This window comes from Choloepus didactylus, chromosome 5 (assembly GCF_015220235.1).
Source record: "Choloepus didactylus isolate mChoDid1 chromosome 5, mChoDid1.pri, whole genome shotgun sequence".
In the NCBI taxonomy this organism is placed as follows: Eukaryota; Metazoa; Chordata; class Mammalia; order Pilosa; family Megalonychidae; genus Choloepus; species Choloepus didactylus.
Window position 1 is genome coordinate 10,248,155 of NC_051311.1, and position 22,685 is coordinate 10,270,839.

The following is a 22,685-nucleotide window of genomic DNA, read 5'->3' on the forward strand; positions in this document are numbered from 1 at the left end:
AGAATACTTTATCCAGCAAAGCTCTCCTTCAAATTTGAGGGAGAGCTTAAATTTTTCACAGACAAAGAAATGCTGAGAGAATTTGCTAACAAGAGACCTGCCCTACTGGAGATACTAAAGGGAGCCCTACAGACAGAGAAACAAAGACAGGACAGAGAGACTTGGAGAAAGGTTCAGTACTAAAGAGATTCGGTATGGGTACAATAAAGGATATTAATAGAGAGAGGGAAAAATATGGCAAACATAATCCAAAGGATAAGATGGCCGATTCAAGAAATGCCTTCACGGTTTTAACGTTGAATGTAAATGGATTAAACTCCCCAATTAAAAGATATAGATTCGCAGAATGGATCAAAAAAAATGAACCATCAATATGTTGCATACAAGAGACTCATCTTAGACACAGGGACACAAAGAAATTGAAAGTGAAAGGATGGAAAAAAATATTTCATGCAAGCTACAGCCAAAAGAAAGCAGGTGTAGCAATATTAATCTCAGATAAAATAGACTTCAAATGCAGGGATGTTTTGAGAGACAAAGAAGGCCACTACATACTAATAAAAGGGGCAATTCAGCAAGAAGAAATAACAATCGTAAATGTCTATGCACCCAATCAAGGTGCCACAAAATACATGAGAGAAACATTGGCAAAACTAAAGGAAGCAATTGATGTTTCCACAATAATTGTGGGAGACTTCAACACATCACTCTCTCCTATAGATAGATCAACCAGACAGAAGACCAATAAGGAAATTGAAAACCTAAACAATCTGATAAATGAATTAGATTTAACAGACATCTACAGGACATTACATCCCAAATCAACAGGATACACATACTTTTCTAGTGCTCACGGAACTTTCTCCAGAATAGATCATATGCTGGGACATAAAACAAGCCTCAATAAATTTAAAAAGATTGAAATTATTCAAAGCACATTCTCTGACCACAATGGAATACAATTAGAAGTCAATAACCATCAGAGACTTAGAAAATTCACAAATACCTGGAGGTTAAACAACACACTCCTAAACAATCAGTGGGTTAAAGAAGAAATAGCAAGAGAAATTGCTAAATATATAGAGACGAATGAAAATGAGAACACAACATACCAAAACCTATGGGATGCAGCAAAAGCAGTGCTAAGGGGGAAATTTATAGCACTAAACGCATATATTAAAAAGGAAGAAAGAGCCAAAATCAAAGAACTAATGGATCAACTGAAGAAGCTAGAAAATGAACAGCAAACCAATCCTAAACCAAGTACAAGAAAAGAAATAACAAGGATTAAAGCAGAAATAAATGACATAGAGAACAAAAAAATAATAGAAAGGATAAATATCACCAAAAGTTGGTTCTTTGAGAAGATCAACAAGATTGACAAGCCCCTAGCTAGACTGACAAAATCAAAAAGAGAGAAGACCCATATAAACAAAATAATGAATGAAAAAGGTGACATAACTGCAGATCCTGAAGAAATTAAAAAAATTATAAGAGGATATTATGAACAACTGTATGGCAACAAACTGGATAATGTAGAAGAAATGGACAATTTCCTGGAAACATATGAACAACCTAGACTGACCAGAGAAGAAATAGAAGACCTCAACCAACCCATCACAAGCAAAGAGATCCAATCAGTCATCAAAAATATTCCCGCAAATAAATGCCCAGGGCCAGATGGCTTCACAGGGGAATTCTACCAAACTTTCCAGAAAGAACTGACACCAATCTTACTCAAACTCTTTCAAAACATTGAAAAAAATGGAACACTACCTAATTCATTTTATGAAGCTAACATCAATCTAATACCAAAACCAGGCAAAGATGCTATAAAAAAGGAAAACTACCGGCCAATCTCCCTAATGAATATAGATGCAAAAATCCTCAACAAAATACTTGCAAATCGAATCCAAAGACACATTAAAAAAATCATACACCATGACCAAGTGGGGTTCATTCCAGGCATGCAAGGATGGTTCAACATAAGAAAAACAATCAATGTATTACAACACATTAAAAACTCGAAAGGGAAAAATCAATTGATCATCTCAATAGATGCTGAAAAAGCATTTGACAAAATCCAACATCCGTTTTTGATAAAAACACTTCAAAAGGTAGGAATTGAAGGAAACTTCCTCAACATGATAAAGAGCATATATGAAAAACCCACAGCCAGCATAGTACTCAATGGTGAGAGACTGAAAGCCTTCCCTCTAAGATCAGGAACAAGACAAGGATGCCTGCTGTCACCACTGTTATTCAACATTGTGCTGGAAGTGCTAGCCAGGGCAATCCGGCAAGACAAAGAAATAAAAGGCATCCAAATTGGAAAAGAAGAAGTAAAACTGTCATTGTTTGCAGATGATATGATCTTATATCTAGAAAACCCTGAGAAATCAACGATACACCTACTAGAGCTAATAAACAAATTTAGCAAAGTAGCGGGATACAAGATTAATGCACATAAGTCAGTAATGTTTCTATATGCTAGAAATGAACAAACTGAAGAGACACTCAAGAAAAAGATACCATTTTCAATAGCAACTAAAAAAATCAAGTACCTAGGAATAAACTTAACCAAAGATGTAAAAGACCTATACAAAGAAAACTACATAACTCTACTAAAAGAAATAGAAGGGGACCTTAAAAGATGGAAAAATATTCCATGTTCATGGATAGGAAGGCTAAATGTCATTAAGATGTCAATTCTACCCAAACTCATCTACAGATTCAATGCAATCCCAATCAAAATTCCAACAACCTACTTTGCAGACTTGGAAAAGCTAGTTATCAAATTTATTTGGAAAGGGAAGATGCCTCGAATTGCTAAAGACACTTTAAAAAAGAAAAACGAAGTGGGAGGACTTACACTCCCTGACTTTGAAGCTTATTATAAAGCCACAGTTGCCAAAACAGCATGGTACTGGCACAAAGATAGACATATAGATCAATGGAATCGAATTGAGAATTCAGAGATAGACCCTCAGATCTATGGCCGACTGATCTTTGATAAGGCCCCCAAAGTCACCGAACTGAGCCATAATGGTCTTTTCAACAAATGGGGCTGGGAGAGTTGGATATCCATATCCAAAAGAATGAAAGAGGACCCCTACCTCACCCCCTACACAAAAATTAACTCAAAATGGACCAAAGATCTCAATATAAAAGAAAGTACCATTAAACTCCTAGAAGACAATGTAGGAAAACATCTTCAAGACCTTGTATTAGGAGGCCACTTCCTAGACTTTACACCCAAAGCACAAGCAACAAAAGAGAAAATAGATAAATGGGAACTCCTCAAGCTTAGAAGTTTCTGCACCTCAAAGGAATTTCTCAAAAAGGTAAAGAGGCAGCCAACTCAATGGGAAAAAATTTTTGGAAACCATGTATCTGACAAAAGACTGATATCTTGCATATACAAAGAAATCCTACAACTCAATGACAATAGTACAGACAGCCCAATTATAAAATGGGCAAAAGATATGAAAAGACAGTTCTCTGAAGAGGAAATACAAATGGCCAAGAAACACATGAAAAAATGTTCAGCTTCACTAGCTATTAGAGAGATGCAAATTAAGACCACAATGAGATACCATCTAACACCGGTTAGAATGGCTGCCATTAAACAAACAGGAAACTACAAATGCTGGAGGGGATGTGGAGAAATTGGAACTCTTATTCATTGTTGGTGGGACTGTATAATGGTTCAGCCACTCTGGAAGTCAGTCTGGCAGTTCCTTAGAAAACTAGAGATAGAGCTACCATTCGATCCAGCGATTGCACTTCTCGGGATATACCCGGAAGATCGGAAAGCAGTGACACGAACAGATATCTGCACGCCAATGTTCATAGCAGCATTATTCACAATTGCCAAGAGATGGAAACAACCCAAATGTCCTTCAACAGATGAGTGGATAAATAAAATGTGGTATATACACACGATGGAATACTACGCGGCAGTAAGAAGGAACGATCTGGTGAAACATATGACAACATGGATGAACCTTGAAGACATAATGCTGAGCGAAATAAGCCAGGCACAAAAAGAGAAATATTATATGCTACCACTAATGTGAACTTTGAAAAATGTAAAACAAATGGTTTATAATGTAGAATGTAGGGGAACTAGCAGTAGAGAGCAATTAAGGAAGGGGGAACAATAATCCAAGAAGAACAGATAAGCTATTTAACGTTCTGGGGATGCCCAGAAATGACTATGGTCTGTTAATTTCTGATGGATGTAGTAGGAACAAGTTCACTGAAATGTTGCTATAGTATGTAACTTTCTTGGGGTAAAGTAGGAACATGTTGGAAGTTAAGCAGTTATCTTAGGTTAGTTGTCTTTTTCTTACTCCCTTGCTATGGTCTCTTTGAAATGTTCTTTTATTGTATGTTTGTTTTCTTTTTAACTTTTTTTTTCATACAGTTGATTTGAAAAAAGAAGGGAAAGTTAAAAAAGAAAAAAGACAAACAAGGAAAAAAAAAAAAAAAAAAAAAAAAAAAAAAAAAAAAAAAAAACGATGTAGTGCCCCCTTGAGGAGCCTGTGGAGAATGCAGGGGTATTCGCCTACCCCACCTCCATGGTTGCTAACATGACCACAGACATAGGGGACTGGTGGTTTGATGGGTTGAGCCCTCTACCATAAGTTTTACCCTTGGGAAGACGGTTGCTGCAAAGGAGAGGCTAGGCCTCCCTGTATTTGTGCCTAAGAGTCTCCTCCTGAATGCCTCTTTGTTGCTCAGATGTGGCCCTCTCTCTCTGGCTAAGCCAACTTGAAAGGTGAAATCACTGCCCTCCCCCCTACGTGGGATCAGACACCCAGGGAAGTGAATCTCCCTGGCAACGTGGAATATGACTCCCGGGGAGGAATGTAGACCCGGCATCGTGGGATGGAGAACATCTTCTTGACCAAAAGGGGGATGTGAAAGGAAATGAAATAAGCTTCAGTGGCAGAGAGATTCCAAAACGAGCCGAGAGATCACTCTGGTGGGCACTCTTACGCACACTTTAGACAACCTTTTTTAGGTTCTAAAGAATTGGGGTAGCTGGTGGTGGATACCTGAAACTATTAAACTACAACCCAGAACCCATGAATCTCGAAGACAGTTGTATAAAAATGTAGCTTATGAGGGGTGACAGTGGGATTGGGAATGCCATAAGGACCAAACTCCACTTTGTCTAGTTTATGGATCGATGTGTAGAAAAGTAGGGGAAGCAAACAAACATACAAAGGTACCTATTGTTCTGTTTTACTTCAATTGCTCTTTTTCACTCTAATTATTATTCTTGTTATTTTTGTGTGAGTGCTAATGAAGGTGTCAGGGATTGATTTAGGTGATGAATGTACAACTATGTAATGGTACTGTAAACAATCGAAAGTACAATTTGTTTTGTATGACTGCGTGGTATGTGAATATATCTCAATAAAATGATGATTAAAAAAAAAAAAAAAAAAAAAAAAAAAGCTAGAAACTTTTAAAACTTACAAAAGCTCAAAATCCTAGAAAAAAAAAATGTAGGGAAGCCTCTTCAGGATCTTATGTTAGTCAATGATTTCTTCGACTTTATACTCAAAGCACAAGAAACAGAAGAACAAAACGGATAAATTAAAAATTTTTTTTCCTCAAAGGACTTTATCATCAAAGTAAAGACAACCTACACAATGGGAGAAATTATCTGGAAAGCACATGTTTGATAAAGGATTAATAGCAGTATATGTAAAGAAATCCTTCAACTTAACAAAAACAAAAACAACCCAATTTAAAAATGGGCAAAAGACTTGAACAGACATCTCTCCAAAGAAGATACACAAATGGTCCGAAAGCACACGAAAAGATGCTCAACCTCATTAGCCATCAGGGAAATGCAGATCAAAATCACAATGAGATGCCATTTCACACCCATTAGAATGGCTGCTATTTTAAAAAATGGAAAATAAGTGTTGGAAAGGATATGGAGAAATAGGAATATTCATTCACTGCTGGTGGCAATGTAAAATGATGCAGTCGCTATGGTAGACAGTTTAGTGGTTACTCAGAAACTAAGTACAGAACTACGATATGATCCAGCAATCCCACTACTAGGTAAATACCCAAAAGAATTGAAAGCAAGGCTCAAAAAGATATTTGTACACCTATGTTCACAGCAGCATTACTCACAACTGCCAAAAGATGGAAGCAACCCAAAGGTTCAACAACCGATGAAAGGATAAATAAAATATGGTATATATGCGCAGTGGAATATTATCCAGCCATAAAAAAGAATGAAGTCCTGATAACATGCAACAACATGGATGAACCTTGAAAAGTTGAGTGAAATATGCCAGACACAAAAGGACAAATATTGTATGACCTCACTGATTTGAAACAATTAGAATATAAGCAAACTCATAGAGCAAGAATAAAATACAGGTTACCAGGAGATGAGGTAGGGCTAGGGAATGGAAAGTCAAGGCTTAAAATGCACAGGGTTCCTATTTGGAATGGTGAAAATGTTTTGGTAATGGATGTTGGTGATGGTGGCACAATATTGTGAATGCAATGAAATATATTTCTGAATATGATTAAAAAGGGGAAATGTTTGATTTTATATGTGTGTGTGTGTGTGTGTGTATACATATATGGTAAAAGAATAAAAATTATTTTTTTAAAAATCCATGGACCTGCACTACACAGTAGACCCTAAGTTAACCATCAACTTTATAATTAATAGTACAATTATAAAAATGAACTATCATCAATTATAACAAATGTTCAATACCAATTCAAGGTGTTAGTGGTGGGGTGGTATATGGGAATGCTGTATTTTATGCATGATTTGTTCTGTAAACCTACAACTTCTCTAACAAAGGAAGAGGGGAAAAAAAAAACAAACCTTGAAACAAACCTCTAAGGGAGCTTCTTCCATCATTTCTTACACAAGCTAATCCCTTTATGCTGAAAATATAGTAGGAATGTAGATACAGACCGAATGTAGAATTTTTATCATCATGCAATCTATATTCGTCCCCTTTCTTACAATGTCTGGTTCCTTCAGAAATTTCAGCAAATCAATCTCCAGAAAAATTATCTTTTGAAAAAGCTATAAATTATAAGTATTCGAGAAATTGATGACAACACCAAGAACATTTTCAAAAATTTTTAAATAAATGTGTGTATAACAATATATCAGAGATGGGCAAACTTTCTCTACAAAGAAATAGAGAGTAAATGTTTTAGGTTTTGCAAGCCAACCGGTTTCTGTTATAACTTCTCAAATCTGCCACTGTAGCAGGGTAAGCAGCCATGGGCAACATGTAAACAAAAGAAAGCTGCCATGTTCCAACAAAACTTTATTTACAAAATGGGGGAGGTGCAGGACCAGATTCAGCCCACAGGTTAGTTTACTGACCCATGCATTAGACCATTTATTCAAATAAACAGAGTATGTAAATATTCTAATGGTACGAAGTTCTGGTACTATATCAATAAATAAAAGCCTAAGAGACAAGATTAGTATATGTTTTCTTTAAAACACACACACACACAAATCATGTTACAAAGATGTGCTTCCTTAGCAGGAAATGTTAAAAAAAAAAAACTGCACCAAAAATCTTTCTTACATTAATTTTATTTAACTTTAAAGGTTGCAGAAAATGTCCAAAATGTATTAAAATTACTGTTCCTTCAATTAACATGAAACCACGCATTATGGTAGAAAACAAATTTTGAAGCAAACATTTACCCATATGGTAGGTAATAGGAGGCGTTTATTCTAGACAGTGCTGAGAGGAGGTTTAGTGTTGAGACAAGGCTTAGCCCCTCTACTTTATCCCCACCTCTCAAGAAAACATGTACAAACTCTTTTGAGTACATGGATATGCAGAAAAGTATCTATATCTATATTATCAAAGCTCTACCATAACTTTCTCTATAAATTTACATTGTCAATAACGATAATTAAGTCAAGGAAGTTTCATTACTCTGAATTAATAAAAGATGTCCCCTCTCTCAAAAAAAGGTGAGGAAATCTGCCCTAAAACATGTTGATTATGCTCCTCAATACTAATAACAACCAAAAAAAAAAAGAAAAAATTTATCAACAGTTTAGGTTAGATATCAGTCTTAAAACAGCAAAGTAAAAGATGAAAAAGTACTAGCTTATAAGAGAACTTTGACAAAATACTAAAATATAATGATAAATAATGGTTTTGCATATAAACATGTAATTTGTGACAAGAACTATATAAAGGTGGGGGGACAGAGGGATATAGGAATATAGTTCGTGTATTCTATTGAAGTGGTATCAAAGCAAACAAGATTGTTATAGATTTAGGATGTTAAATTTAAGCCCCACACCAAGAAAATTTCAGAGAATATGTAATTATTCAGAGACAGAAATTAGAGTACAGGCTGCCGGCACGGGGAGGCGCGTTCAAGCATAATGGTATATAGGTTTCTGTCTGAGGAGATGGGAAAGTTTAAGTAATGGAAGGTAGTGAGGGTACCACAATAGTGTGAATGTGATTAATCCCATTCAACGGTATGCTCAGGAGTGATTGAGATGGGGACATTTATGTTGTTTATATGTTCCCACAACCAAAAAAAAAAAAAAGAGCAACTAAAGAAATAATGACAAATAAATGCAATACATTCATGATCCTGGATAGAATCTAGTAAGGGAGGAGAAAAAGGTCAAAGAGACATTATTGAGACATATGAAAAAACTGGAATATGGACTATAAGCTTCATATCAATGTTAAATTTCTTGAACTTGGTAACTATCCTTAAAGTAGATACCTAGGTGAATACATCCATCCTTAGGAAATGTACATGACAATACTAAGTGTTCAAAAAATATATGTACATAACCTACACTCAAGTGTTCAGAAAATGGATTGAAAATAGACAGATGGATAGATCATAGATAGATGAATAGACAGAATGATACAGTAAATGTGGCAAAATGTTAAAATTGATAGATTTGGGTTTCAGGGGGTAGGGATATATTGGAGTTCTTTGTATGTTGTATTGTTTTTGTAACTGTCTTGGAAGTTTGAAAGTACTTCAAAATAAAAAGTTAAAACACTTAAAATATATATAATAATAAAAAGCACACATACTAGAATGGATATTACTTAAAAAAAAAACCAAAATAACAAATGTTGAAGAAGATGCAGAGAAATACGAATCCTTATATATTTTTGGTGGGAATGTAATATGGTGCAGCTGCTATGGAAAACAGTATGGTGGTTTCTCAAAAAGTTAAATATACAATTACCATATGACCTAGCAATCCTACTTCTAAGTACACATCCAAAAGAATCAGAAAGCAGGGACTCGAACACATCCTTGTACACTGATGGTCACAGCAGCACTAGTCACAATAGCCAAAAATGGAAGCAACCCCCACATCATCCATCAGCAGATGAATGAATAAACAACATACAGTATATACACACAATGGGATATTATTCAGTTGTAAAAAGGAAGTTCTGATACACGTGACAACATGAATGATCCTTGAAGACATCATGTTAAGGGAAATAAACCAGACACAAAAGGACAGATACTGTATAATATAACTTATATGAAATAACTAGACTATGCAAATTCAGGGTCAGAAAGTAGATTAGAGGTTATATTTACAAAGCGATGGGGGAGGGGAAATAGGGGCTTACTGGGTACAGGATTTCTTTTTGGGGTGATGGAAAAGTATTGGTAATGGCGAGTGGTGATGGTAGCACAACATTGTAAATGTAATTAACACCACTGAACTGTATATTAGAAAGTGGTTAAAATGAGAAATTTCATGTTACATATATGTTCTCATAATTAGAAAAATAAAAAAACAAAAATGAGGACACACCATTCAGCCCATCTTTCTGGAAACTTCTCTCCTGTCCCTCTCCATCCCTCCACCCCACTAAAAAAGAGCATCAGTTAACTGCAGGACAACTTCAAGGGGCCAAATATACATGTAGTGGGAGCTCCCAAAGGATAAGAGAAATAAAGTGGGGTCGAAAAAATATTTGAAGAAATAATGGCCAAAAATTTTCCAATCGCAATGCAAACTATAAACCTGCAGAATCAAAAGCTGGAAAAACCCAAGAACAAGAAACACAAAGAATACTATAACAAGGCACATCATAATCTAATTACTTAAAACCAAATGATAACGAAAAAAAATCTTAAAGGTACCCAGAGGAAAAAAGAAACATTACTTAAAGCCTAACAAGGTAACAATAACCTGAGATTTTCCCTCAGAAACAATCCAGTCAAAAGAGACTGAAGCAAGACCTTTAAACTACTAGAAGAAAAACAAGGTCAACCCAAAATTCTACACGGAACAAAAATATCTTGCAAAAAAATGAAGGCAAAATACTTTTCCGGATATACAAAAGCTAAAAAACGTCATCACCAGCAGACTGGCACAACACTACATGTTGAAGGATAGTGGAGAAATGAAGACCACCAGAAATCTGGGCCATAAAATAAAGTCTCAAACCATATATAGTATATTTTCTGACTAGAAATGGTAACTACATGGATATATATGAAAGAATTATTTTCCAAATAATAAATCTCTTTAAAAGCTAATTGCTTTTAACAAGAAAATTAATAGCAAAGCATTGTGGGATTTAAAACATAATGTAAACATAAAATGTGTAACACCAACATCAGAATGGCAGGAAAGAAGAAATATAAGTAAACCATTCTTAGGTGCTAATACACTTGTGAAGTAATATAATAATCACAGTATACTTCAAGGGGCAAGTTAAAAGATGTTTACTAGAAACCCTAAAGCAAAACTTAAAAAAAAGAAAAAGAAAAACACACACAAAAAAGAGTTATAGCTAATCATCCAACAAAAGAGATAAAGAGGAATCATAAAAATTTTCAACTGATCCCAAAGGAGGCAGAAAAAGAGGATAAAGTGAAAGCTGGAATGGCTGTGTTTATATTAGACAAAGTAGATTTCAGAAGAAAGAACATTACCAAAGCTAAAAGAGTCTTTTCATAAATAATAAAGGGGTCAATTCATCAAGAGGATACAAACCTGAGCCTTTATGCAATAACGTAACTTTGAAATACATAAAACAAAATCTGACAGAAATGCAAAGAAAATAGACTAATCCAAAATTATGGTCAAAGATTTGTACATACATTTCTCAATAATGATAGAAACAAGGAGACAGGAAATTAGTAAGGATATAGAAGTCAACAACATTGTCAACCGATTTGAACTAATGAGATTTACAGAACTTTCCACCCAACTATAGCAAAATACATATTTTTCTGAAGTGCACACAAAACATTTACCAAGATAGACCACATTCTATCTTGGTATATAAAACAACTTTCAATAAACTTGAAAGGACTCAAATCATATAAAGTATATTTTCTGACCACAATGGAATTAAATTAGAAATCAATAGCAGAAAGATCCTGGAATATTCCAAAATATTTGGAAACTAAATAAAGCATTTCCAAATAACAAAAGGGCAAGGCAGGGATGGCAGGTAGTAAATCTGTCTTTATTCAGATGACATGAGCCTCTTTTAGAAAATGTGATGGATCTATTAAAATAGCTATTACAACTTGTAAGTGACTTTAACAAGGATACAAAATGAATAAACAAAAATCAATTGTATTTCCATATAAATAAGCAACAAGTAAACAACCGGAAATTATTAAAACAATACCATTTGTAATAGCATAAAAATCATCATATATCTTGAATAAATAAGACCAAAGACTTAAAAACGAAAAATTGTAAAAACCATTTGAAAAGATCTTCAACATCATTCATTAATCACTAAGGAAATGGCATTAAAAGCACAATGAGATACCATCACATACCTATTAGAATGGCTAAAATTAAAAAGACTGACCATACCAAGTACTGGTGAGAATGTAGGGCAACTGGAACATTCTCATGTTGCTGGTGGAAGGTAAAATGGTAACCAGTTTGGAAAACAATTTGGCAGTTTTTATAAAGTTAAACAGACACCTACCATGCAGCCTAGCCATCCCACTCACAGGTATTTACCCAAGAGAAATAAAGAAATAAAGCACATGCCCATACAAACACTGATATAAATAAAGCATAGCAGCTTTATTTGAAATACCAAAACCTGGAAACCATCCAGACACCCATCCACAGGTGAACAGATAAATAAAATGAAATTTTTGTGTGTGTTCATTATCTTGAATATGTTGTTTATGTGTGTACATAGGTGTCAAGGGTGTGTTTGTGCATCAAAACTTACAAAGTTGCACACTTACTTAGATTATCTGCAAATTTTTTTTTTACCTCAATAAACCTCTTTTTTTAAAAAAGAGTAGCTTTACTGAACTCAAAACTGAAGCCGAAAGTAATGATGACTACAATCAGTCAGAAGATGAGTAAGAATTCCCAGGCTATATACTTCATTAACATGTGCTGCCAGTTGATTAAATGCGAATTTTAAGTCTTTCACAAGCTGTTACCTGTGAGATATGATTGATGGAAGACTCCATTCTCCGAAGCTGAGAGGCTTGGATGTCCAGCAGCTGGAGTACATTGTTGGCCAGTGCATTTATTTGATAAGCAACACTAGCTAGGGATTGGGTTGTGTAGGCTTTGGTCTCTTCTAAAGCTTTTCTCTTGTCTGTAGCCTAAAATAAGAACAAAAACAACCAATACTTATTTAGGTTAACACATTCTAAACATTTATTCTATAAAAATGCAGTTATAATGATAATTTTAATAGAAAAAACTCAATTCAATCAAACACCTTATTGGATTCATCTGACAATAGTAGTCTCAAGATTACTGGATTAAGCCATGACAGAAATCTCTACTGGCCAGGTGGGACCCACTCCCTCCTGATTAGCCTATCCAGTGAGGGCCGCTAAAGGAGCCACCAGGTGACTGTCATCACAGATCAGAGGCACATTGTAGCAGTTTGTCCAAGTTGCCTAAAACCCTTCAACCGCCAAGTCATTGCATGCCATCTTTAGGACGTGTCAGCCCCATAGTCCCAACATACTAACAATGATATGGACTAAACCCATTCCACTTTATATTCCCATTTACCTTAATCACCATCAGAAATCCAACCTCCATGTTATCCATTATGACCAAGACTCTATCTCCACAAAAACAACTAAATCTTATGACCCAATCTCTTACCAACCCCTTCTTTCCAAATTCATGTACGTAACTCAAAACTCATGTAATGAGAACCCCTCAGAAAGAAGCAAAGTCAAAAGACAAGTGATAAACTGGGAACGGGGGAGTAGGGAATCTGCAGCTTACATCACAAAGGGTAAATATAACCGATATATAATCTAAAAATAAAGAAAAAGACCCAGAAACCATAGAAAAAAAAAAAACAGGATGGAGATCACAATTCACAGAAAAAACAAGGCAACTAACCATTTGAAATAGAAACGAAATGAATATGTAGACTAACCCATTCAACTGGCAAATATTCAAAAGTCTGATAAGATATTCTGCAAAGTTGTGAGAAAAGACTCACTGGCATACTGCTAGCAATAACCAACAAAATTGCATACGGATTTACTCTCTGACCCAGCAATCTCACTTTCAGGAATCTATCTCAAAGATTCACAAGCAAAACTACAAAAGATATATGTACAAAGTTATTCACTGCAGCACTACGAGCAATAGTAAAAGACTAGAAACAACCCATAAAACAATCAATAGGGGACTAGTTGAATAAATTATGGTCTCTATACAGTGGAGCATTACATTGGTGTAATAAGGAATATTTGAGAAATACCTTTATCAGCACTATGCCATAAACTCCAGAATACAGCTAAAGTGGGGGAAAAAAAACATGGTGGAAATTGTAGAGTATGACACTATTTAACTAAAAAAAGGGGAAAGATGAAAAAAATGTTTTAAATGAAGGATAAACCATACACATTTTAAAATTACCTAGGAGGGCAGAGGGCAAACAGGTTGTAGGGAACATGGGATACAAGCTAGACTTCTTTAAACATACCTTCTTTTGTAGATTTGTTTTTGGAACTATGTAAATAATTTATACAATTAGGAAACAAAATTAAATTTTAAAAAGGAATTCCATGAAATTAAATGTAAAATTAATCAAATGAGACTACTGTGCATCCTATTAATAATGGCTTAACCAGGGAGCAACTATTCTAAACATGACTTCAAAGCACAGTCATTTGATTGTATACTCTAAATGGGATTTATCCATAAGCCAAAAATAATTAAAAGAGAAAAAAAAAAAAAAACTGAAACTGTTTTCAGTCTCTTTATTGCTTGTGGTAGTAGCGGAACTACCAACCTGAGACCATTGTGTTTGGGTAATGTGAGATAAAGCAAATCATTTATTATGTTTATGTCACTGAAAACTGAGATTTTCAGCATGATTCAAAAGTCACATAAATAAAATGAACAAGCTTAAGAAAAACCCTGTAGTTCTGGATTTAAACCAAAAGCATCAGTTTGAACCCAAGATGTTTTTTATCATATCATCTATCCATATCCTAGCTCTGCCCACTGAAAAAGGCCTAAAAATAAGAACAATCTAGGATCCAAGGAGCATCCCCTATTACTCAGATTGTGATTTCCAGTAAAGGAACAAAAAAAAACTGGACTCCTGAGAAAAATAGCCGGTTATAGATCTAAGTCAGGAAATATGCAAGATGCACCTAGAACACATGTGCAAGCCATCAAAGACTACTCTAGGGTCATGTCAAAAGGACTCAGGAATGAATCTTAGTAAGCTCCCTCATGCTTAAGATGGGACGATTTAAGCATCAATGAGGATAATAACTGCAATGAAAAGAAACATACAATATGGTTAAATCTAAGAGTTCATAATGATATCAAAAAATAAAAAACAAACCAAAAAGTCATTGGCCACATTTAGAGGATGCTAGGGACCATCTCATTATTTTGAATACTGGCAAATAAAGAGAATAAATCAAGCTTTATTCTTCCTTTACCACATGATTTGTACCTCAGGGTAATAAGAGTTGAAATGGGGGAATTTCTCTTTACATAGAAGTATTCCAGCTAATAAAGTAGTAAGAAAAACATATATATCAGCATATCACCACATTTTACCCTCTACTAAATTAATGAATCTGAGTAATGATCATGGGTGACTGCTAAAACCATAAAAAGAAAAAAAAAATCATCATGCATTTCCAAATGGTAGTATGGAACCCTACATGACAGGTAGGTAATTCAAGGGGAGGGGAGGGGTGGGGAGGGTTATGTGCCTTCATGTTGAGATCCTTATATATTCTGAATTCAAGTTTGTTTGTTTTTTATCAGATATGTTTAGCAAATATTTTCTTTTAGTCTGTGACTTGCCTTTCATTATTTCAACAGTCTTTTGAAAAGCAAGTTTTATTTTGATGAAATCCAATTTACCATTTTTCTCTTTATATTTTATACTTTTTAACGTCCTATTTAAGAAATCTTTGCCAAACCCAAGGTCACTGAGATTTTCTTCCATGCTTTCTTCTAGAGGTTCATAACGTCTGCTGTTACAGGGTCTATGATCTATTTCAAATTAATTTTTTACATACGTTGTGAGTAGGGTAATGGTCAAAACTCTTTTCTGTATATGGATATACAATTGTTCTAGCATCATTTGTTGAAAAGAATACTCTTTCCTCATTTGAGCTGTCTTGGCAACTTATTAAAAACTAATTGACTACAAAGGTGTGAGTCTATTTTGGGTTCCACTGCCATATTTCTTGATCCTCCTGCAGGTAATACACTGTATTCATTATCAGTAGCTTTGTGTTAAGTCTTGAATTCAGGTGCTGTAATTCCTCCAACTTTGTTTTTGTTTTTCAAGATTGCTTTGGATATTCTAAGTCCTTTGCAGTTTCATATAAATTTTAGAATCAGCTTGTCAATTTCTCCAAAGAAGCCTGCTGGGTTCTGACTGGGATTACATTGAATCCACAGCTCAAACTGGGGAAAGAGCTATCTTTAAAATATTGAATCTTCCAATCCATGAACATGATAACTCTCTCTCCATTTATTTAGATCTTTTTTAAATTCTCTCAGCAAAGGGTTTTAGTTTTGAGTGCATATACACACATTTTGTTCAATTTATCTCAAGTATTTTAAATTTTTTGATGCTATCATAAAAAGTATTGCCTTTATAATTTCAAATTTCAACTGTTAACTGCTCACTTAAAGAAATACAATTGATTTTTGAATACTGGCCTTGTAATCCTGCAATAATGCTAAATTTGCTTATCAGATCTAGTTGTGTAATTTTGTAGGTTTCTTAGGATAGTCTACATAGACAATCATACTGTCTATAAATAAAGACAATCTTACTTCTTCCTTTCCAATGCCTTCCGGTTTTTTTTCTTGCTGTATTGCCCTGGCTAGAACTCCAATACAATGTTGAATAGATATCATTGTTCCCAACATTAGAAGGAAAGCACTCAGTTTTTTATCCTTAAGACATCGGACGAAGGTTTCCATAGATACCTTTAGGGAGTTAAGGAAATTCTCTTCTTTTCTTAGGTAGACTTAACCCTGAATGAAACAAGGTTATTTGCAGTCATCCAGTGTATTCTAGAGCTCCACTGCCTGTTTTTCAGTTTTCAGTGTACAGTCTGCACTTTTTTTTTTTTTTTCAGGAGAGTAGGAGAAACTACTAACTTTGCATTAAAATCCATTCTCCTTCCTTCCTGGGTATAGAGTTTCATTTTCTTTCCCATACATAAAACTCTCTCACGCATGTTCAAACGTAATGGTTTAAACAAAATGTAGTCCTACCAAAACAATAAAGTTGTGCTTAATGGAAACAAATATCTTACACTGCTTCAGTTTCTGTGTTTAAATGTAAAATGAAAATTCATTATTTTAGTATTCTAAAATTCTAAAATTTTAAAATTTATTGTCTCAGTCATGAGTTACATTTTAAGTGCTCAACAGCCACATGTGGCTTGTGGCTACCTTACTGGAGAGCACAGCTCTAGTCACAGTTAATTGTCTCAATAGACTATGAATTTAAATATTAATCTGCACAAGAATTGCTATTGTTACTTGTTTCAGATATGATATCTAAGTTTAGTATCCAAGAGTTGGTCTCACTCATTCTTATATGCTTTAAAGGTACTCCAAGGGTCACACAAATGTATGAGCTAGAAGACAAATAGCCAGCATTTTTCTAAGGAGCTAAAACATTGTTAATCAATCATAGCAATCTTCTCTGTAATGTCTATAAATACTCTTAACATGATATCAAACCCACCTGCCATCCCTGGCTTATGCCATTGATGAAGTTTACTTAAAATAGAAATAAATATATTCCATTTAAAAAAAAAGATAATTATTTAAAAGAACTAAACTCAAAATAAACAACGTAGCCAAGAACTAAACAGGAAATTCCTTAGATAACTGAACTTTATGAACAATCCCATACATAAAACAGGCTCTCTTCCCCGTTTATCCACCTGTAGAAACCAAGCTTTACTGAGTCAGGATCTGCAAGCTGGATTAGAGAATCTTTTCCGTATTATATACTTTTCATATATCTACCGGTATATTTTTTAAGTAAACTAAGAACATTTTTCATAAAAAATATCTTAAACATAGAATATTCATTTTAATACAGACATTTTGATATTGTATGAAATAAATGCCAAAACCCCAGCATTGTCATTTTGCTCCAGTTCTTCCTTAAACCTGTTTTCCTCAAACACCAGCACTGTTCAATTATTAAAACATATTCATTTTGTAAGTTTAATAAAGTTAACCATTTTCTTCCAACTCTTCACTGTAGTACCTTATCTGCATAATTAAGTTACAAACTCACTCTCCAAGCATCATTTCCAAGCTAGGGCCCTACTGTTTGAAAGATGCCCTATTTAGAAAACAAAGCCAATCCTTAGCACATATCCTACTAAGTCATAATATATATAAACTATATCAAGTTAAAATGTTGTCCTTCTTGCTTACTTTGGAACCCTTTCCTAAAGCCCAGGAAACCTGAAAATAATTAGATTTCTTTAGGATACAGTGATTTTTCTCTGTCTTAACAAGTGGTCTAATGACCCTGCTTAGGAAACAAAATAGGTGTCTGAGGAGCACTGAAAAAAAAAAAAAAAAAAAAAAAATTCTGCCATCATGCTTCCATGTTCTACCTTGCCTCCCATCCTTTCCAGAATCTCACAACATCTTTTTTAACTTTTAACTTACTTCTTACTTCTATTCTCCCCACAGAACAATTTTTGTTGTTGTTGTTTTAATTATTTTTTATCTTTTTTTTTTCACCACAGAACATTTCAAATGTTTAAATAAGGTTTTTCCAATATATAATAGAATCAATTTCATGAAAACCCATTAAGAAATAACCAAAGGAGAAACTAAGATGGCGACTAGGTGAAACAGGGCAAAGGAACACCTCCGTGAAAAACACTACATAAGGACCAGAGAGTGACCCAGAATACCGGTTACAGTGATGCGCCAGCTGGACGAGATCTGCTAGTTCCCAGGGGCTGCATACTTGGTGAAACCGGGAGTTCGCATTCTGAAACGAGTGATAAGATGGCTGGAAGACCTGCAGCCACGCGGTGATCTGGGGAAGCCAGGGTTTGGGGTCTGGAGACCGACGGGCTCTTTTTAAAAAAAAGAAAAAAAAAAGGGAAAAACCCAGGAGCAGCTGCAGCTGCAATTGTGGGAACCACGCAGTAAAACACAGCAAGAGGGGCTAGGCCGGCCTCTTGGTGTCTGACCTTGAAGACAGCCCACTGCAGATACCCTTGGGGCCCGGGGAACGGAGCAGGGCCCAGGGAATGGACGGGAAAGCCGAAACAGAAAGAAACCCCATGGCTAGCAGCTGGCCCCCCGGAGGGCTGGATAAACTCCTGCCCGGGGCCGTTCCCACAGCCCAGAGCCCTGCCAGTTGTCCCGGAGCTGGGAAGGAGGAACTGTGTGAGGAGGGGGGTGTTGAGGCACCCCATTCGGCCATTTTTGCATCAGGCTGAAAACGCTCCCGCGCAGCCCAGCGGCCCGGGTCTTCCCTTGAGGGACGACGTGCACTGGTGACATAGCACAGCATTCCCTCAGCTGAGCTCCTGGAGGATCGTGGCTGGGAGAAGGGACCTGCTCGTAGAACCCAGGGATGCTACGCCAAGTCCGGTGGCTTGTGGGACAGTGAGAGAGGGTCTGGGGCTGAACTGAAATGAAGGCTTAGACTCTTGCGGCGGCCTTGAATCTCCAGGAACCGGGGGGATTTGAGTACTGAGGCGGTCCTTCCTCCCTGGCCACTTGTACAAGCGCCCCACATTTGGGGCAGACGGCTCCAGCAACACACTCAGGCTGGGTTCTCCAGCAGGACCCCACAAGAATCATTTCCCCACACACCGTGGGGACAAGGTGGAGAACTGACTTGAGAGGTGTGGGTGACTCACAGATGCCATCTGCTGGTTAGTTGGAGAAAGTGTACGTCACCAAACTGTGTTTCTGAAAAATTAGATAGGTTTTCTTCTTACAACTTGAAAGAACCCTGTCGAGCAGAGCAAATGCCAAGAGGCCAAAAACAACAGAAAATCTCAATGCATATGATAAAACCAGATGATATGGAGAATCCAACTCCAAACACACAAATCAAGTTATCGGAAGAGACAAAGTACCTCACAGAACTAATCAAAGAACTACAATCGAGGAACAAAAACATGGCAAAGGATTAACAGGACATTAAGAAGACCATGGCCCAGGATATAAGTGCCATAAAGAAGACCCTAGAAGAACATAAAGAAGACATTGCAAGAGTAAATAAAAAAATAGACAATCTTATGGTAATAAAAGAAACTGTTGGCCAAATTAAAAAGACTCTGGATATTCACAATACAAGACTAGAGGAAGCTGAACAACATCTCAGTGTCCTAGAAGTCCACAGAACAGAAAATAAAAGAACAAAAGAAAGAATGGAGAAAAAAATTGAAAAAAATCGAAATGGATCTCAGGAATATGATAGATAAAATAAAACATCCAAACTTAAGACTTATTGGTGTCCCAGAAGGGGAAGAGAAGGGTAAAGGTCTAGAAAGAGTATTCAAAGAAATTATTAGGGAAAACTTCCCCAACCTTCTACACAATATAAATACACAAAGCATACATGCCCAGCGAGCTCCAAATAGAATAAATCCAAATAAACCCACTCCGAGACATATTCTGATCAGACTCTCAAATACGGAAGAGAAGGAGCAAGTTCTGAAAGCAGCAAGAGAAGAGCAATTCACCACATACAAAGGAAACAACATAAGACTAAGTTGTGACTACTCAGCGGCCACCATGCAGGTGAGAAGGCAGTGGCATGACATATTTAAAATTCTGAGAGAGAAAAATTTCCAACCAAGAATACTTTATCCAGCAAAACTCTCCTTCAAATTTGAGGGAGAGCTTAAATTCTTCACAGACAAACAAATGCTGAGAGACTTTGTCAATAAAAGACCTGCCCTACTTCAGATTCTAAAGGGAGCCCTACCAACAGAGAAACAACAGAAAAGAGAAAGAGATATAGAGAATTTTAACTGACATACATAGTACCTTACATCCCAAAGCACCAGGACACTCATTTTTCTCTAGTGATCACGGATCTTTCTCCAGAAGGGATCATAAGCTGGGACATAAAACAAACCTCAAGAAATTATAAAAAAAAAAAAAATTGAATATACTCAGAGCACATTCTCCAACCACAATGGAATACAAATAGAAGTCAATAATTTTTGAACTGTAACTCCACTATTTACTTCCTACATGATATAAATTACACGAACTCTAATGACAAATCAGAGGTTTTGAACTCAACGTAAAACACGTAATTTTAGACAACTATATAACGGTGGGGGAATGGAGGAGTATAGGAACATAGTTTATGTGTCCTATTGAAGTGAAGGTGGTATCAAAGAAAAACAAGATTGATATGGATTTAAGAGGTTAATTTTAAGCCCCACAGTAAACACAAAGAAATTATCAGAGAATATAACCATAGAGATGAAAAAGTAGAGTTTGGGTTAAGAAAAATGGGGGAAGGGGTAATGGGGAGTTAAGAAATGAGTACATGGTTGCTGTTTGAGGTGAAGGGAAATTTCTAGTAATGGATGGTGGGAAAGAGCATTACAACATTCTAAATGTGATTAATCCCACTAATGGAAGGCTAGGGAGGGGGTGGAATGGGAAGATTTAGGCTGTATATATGTTTCCACAACTGAAAAAAAAAAAAAAAAAACAGTCTAAGTAGATGACAATTGAATGCCAAGGATGAACTTGGATGGGATTGGAGGATAGATGACAGGTGGCTCAAAAGGAAACAGTTGAGACATAAGGTAAAGAAAAGATAGAATGTAAGCTTTGTATCATTGTTGAAACTCTTGTACTTCATAGCTGCGCTTAATGGCATTGCATAAAAGAATGTTCTTGTTCATGGGAAGTGTATACATGAATTATAGTGTATGTTCAAGAATGTGTGCAGCTAGCTCTTATATGTTCAGAAGACAGAGCAATAGATGATGGATGATAGATAGGGAGGGTGGGAAAGAAATAGCGATGTGACAGCATGTTAAAGTTGGTGGATTGAGCTATCGGGGGAAGGGGGTCAGGGTATGATGGAATTCTGTGTATGGGGTTAGTATTGTTTTTGCAACTGTTCCTATAACTTCGAATTTATTTCAAAAAAAAAAAAAAAGAAAGAAAGAAAAAGAAAAAAGAAATAACCTAAGTCTACAAGATAATACCATGCCAGCTATTCCTGGTCTGACTCCAATGACTGTTAAATGCACCAATTTTACAATTCGGTAGAAAGAAAAAAACCCTGCCAATTCAACTCTGTCAGAATGCTTTCTCATCATGAAGCATTTCTACTTTATGCTTATAGAAAAAGCTCTTTTAGATTTTAAACACTGAATTTTATATGTCACTCTTAGGCATATATTTAAAAAAGGGAATAAATGAAATAAACTGATAAAGGTACACCTGAACTTAATCACATTCAGAATCCAATTCTTCCAGAGTAGTCTAAGTTTCTATGTTAATATTGATATATATTGTCTTCTCTCCCATCAAGAGAGTGGTAATGCAGCAACTCCTTTCCTTTTTTTAGTCACCAAATATTCTCTTTCTCTCTCCCTCCCCTTCTCCCTCTCTCTCTTCATATAACATGCCTAAATAATTTAGAATGTATCTCCTAAGAACAAAGACAAACCAAAAAATTTAACTTTCATGTATTACCTAATACAGAGTTTTTGTTCAAATTTCTCCAACTTCTAAAAAGAGACTTTTATATCCATTTTACTTTATTTTATAGGATCCAAGATTCAACCAAAGACTGTTCACTGCAGTTGATATTCATATCTGTTTATTCACTGGAAATGTACAACACACCCAAATAACCCTGACCATTTTAGAGTCTTTCACAACATAAACCTTTAAAAAAAAAAAAAAATCCAGGGTAGTCGTCTAGAGGACAAATCCTACAATCTGAATTTGTCTGATTGCTTCCTCATGGTTAGATTCAGATTAAACATAGTGGCAAGAATACTATGTAGGTGATACTGTAAACTACCCACTGCAAAAGATACATTTTCAAAAGAAAATCCTTATTTCAAGGATTTACTTCCAAGCTGTTACCACCAATTCTGAAAGTTCTGATGCAGGTACTTTCTTGACCTTACCAGGTGTC

The 22,685-nt window shown here is 35.6% G+C and overlaps 2 protein-coding genes across 9 annotated transcripts in view; both read right to left on the minus strand.

The window, feature by feature from the left end:
- The window catches only part of LOC119535544 (ankyrin repeat domain-containing protein 26-like), a 961,331-nt gene that overhangs the window by 399,259 nt on the left and 539,387 nt on the right, over positions 1 to 22,685 (minus strand). The gene's annotated exons all lie outside the window — the stretch shown is intronic.
- ABI1 (abl interactor 1) overlaps positions 1 to 22,685 on the minus strand; it is a 121,177-nt gene that overhangs the window by 69,903 nt on the left and 28,589 nt on the right. For all 4 annotated transcript variants that reach the window (XM_037837922.1, XM_037837923.1, XM_037837920.1 and 1 more), the window contains exon 2: positions 12,475 to 12,642. In XM_037837922.1, the coding sequence (XP_037693850.1) occupies positions 12,475 to 12,642 (168 nt within the window). The remainder of the gene's footprint in view (positions 1 to 12,474; positions 12,643 to 22,685) is intronic.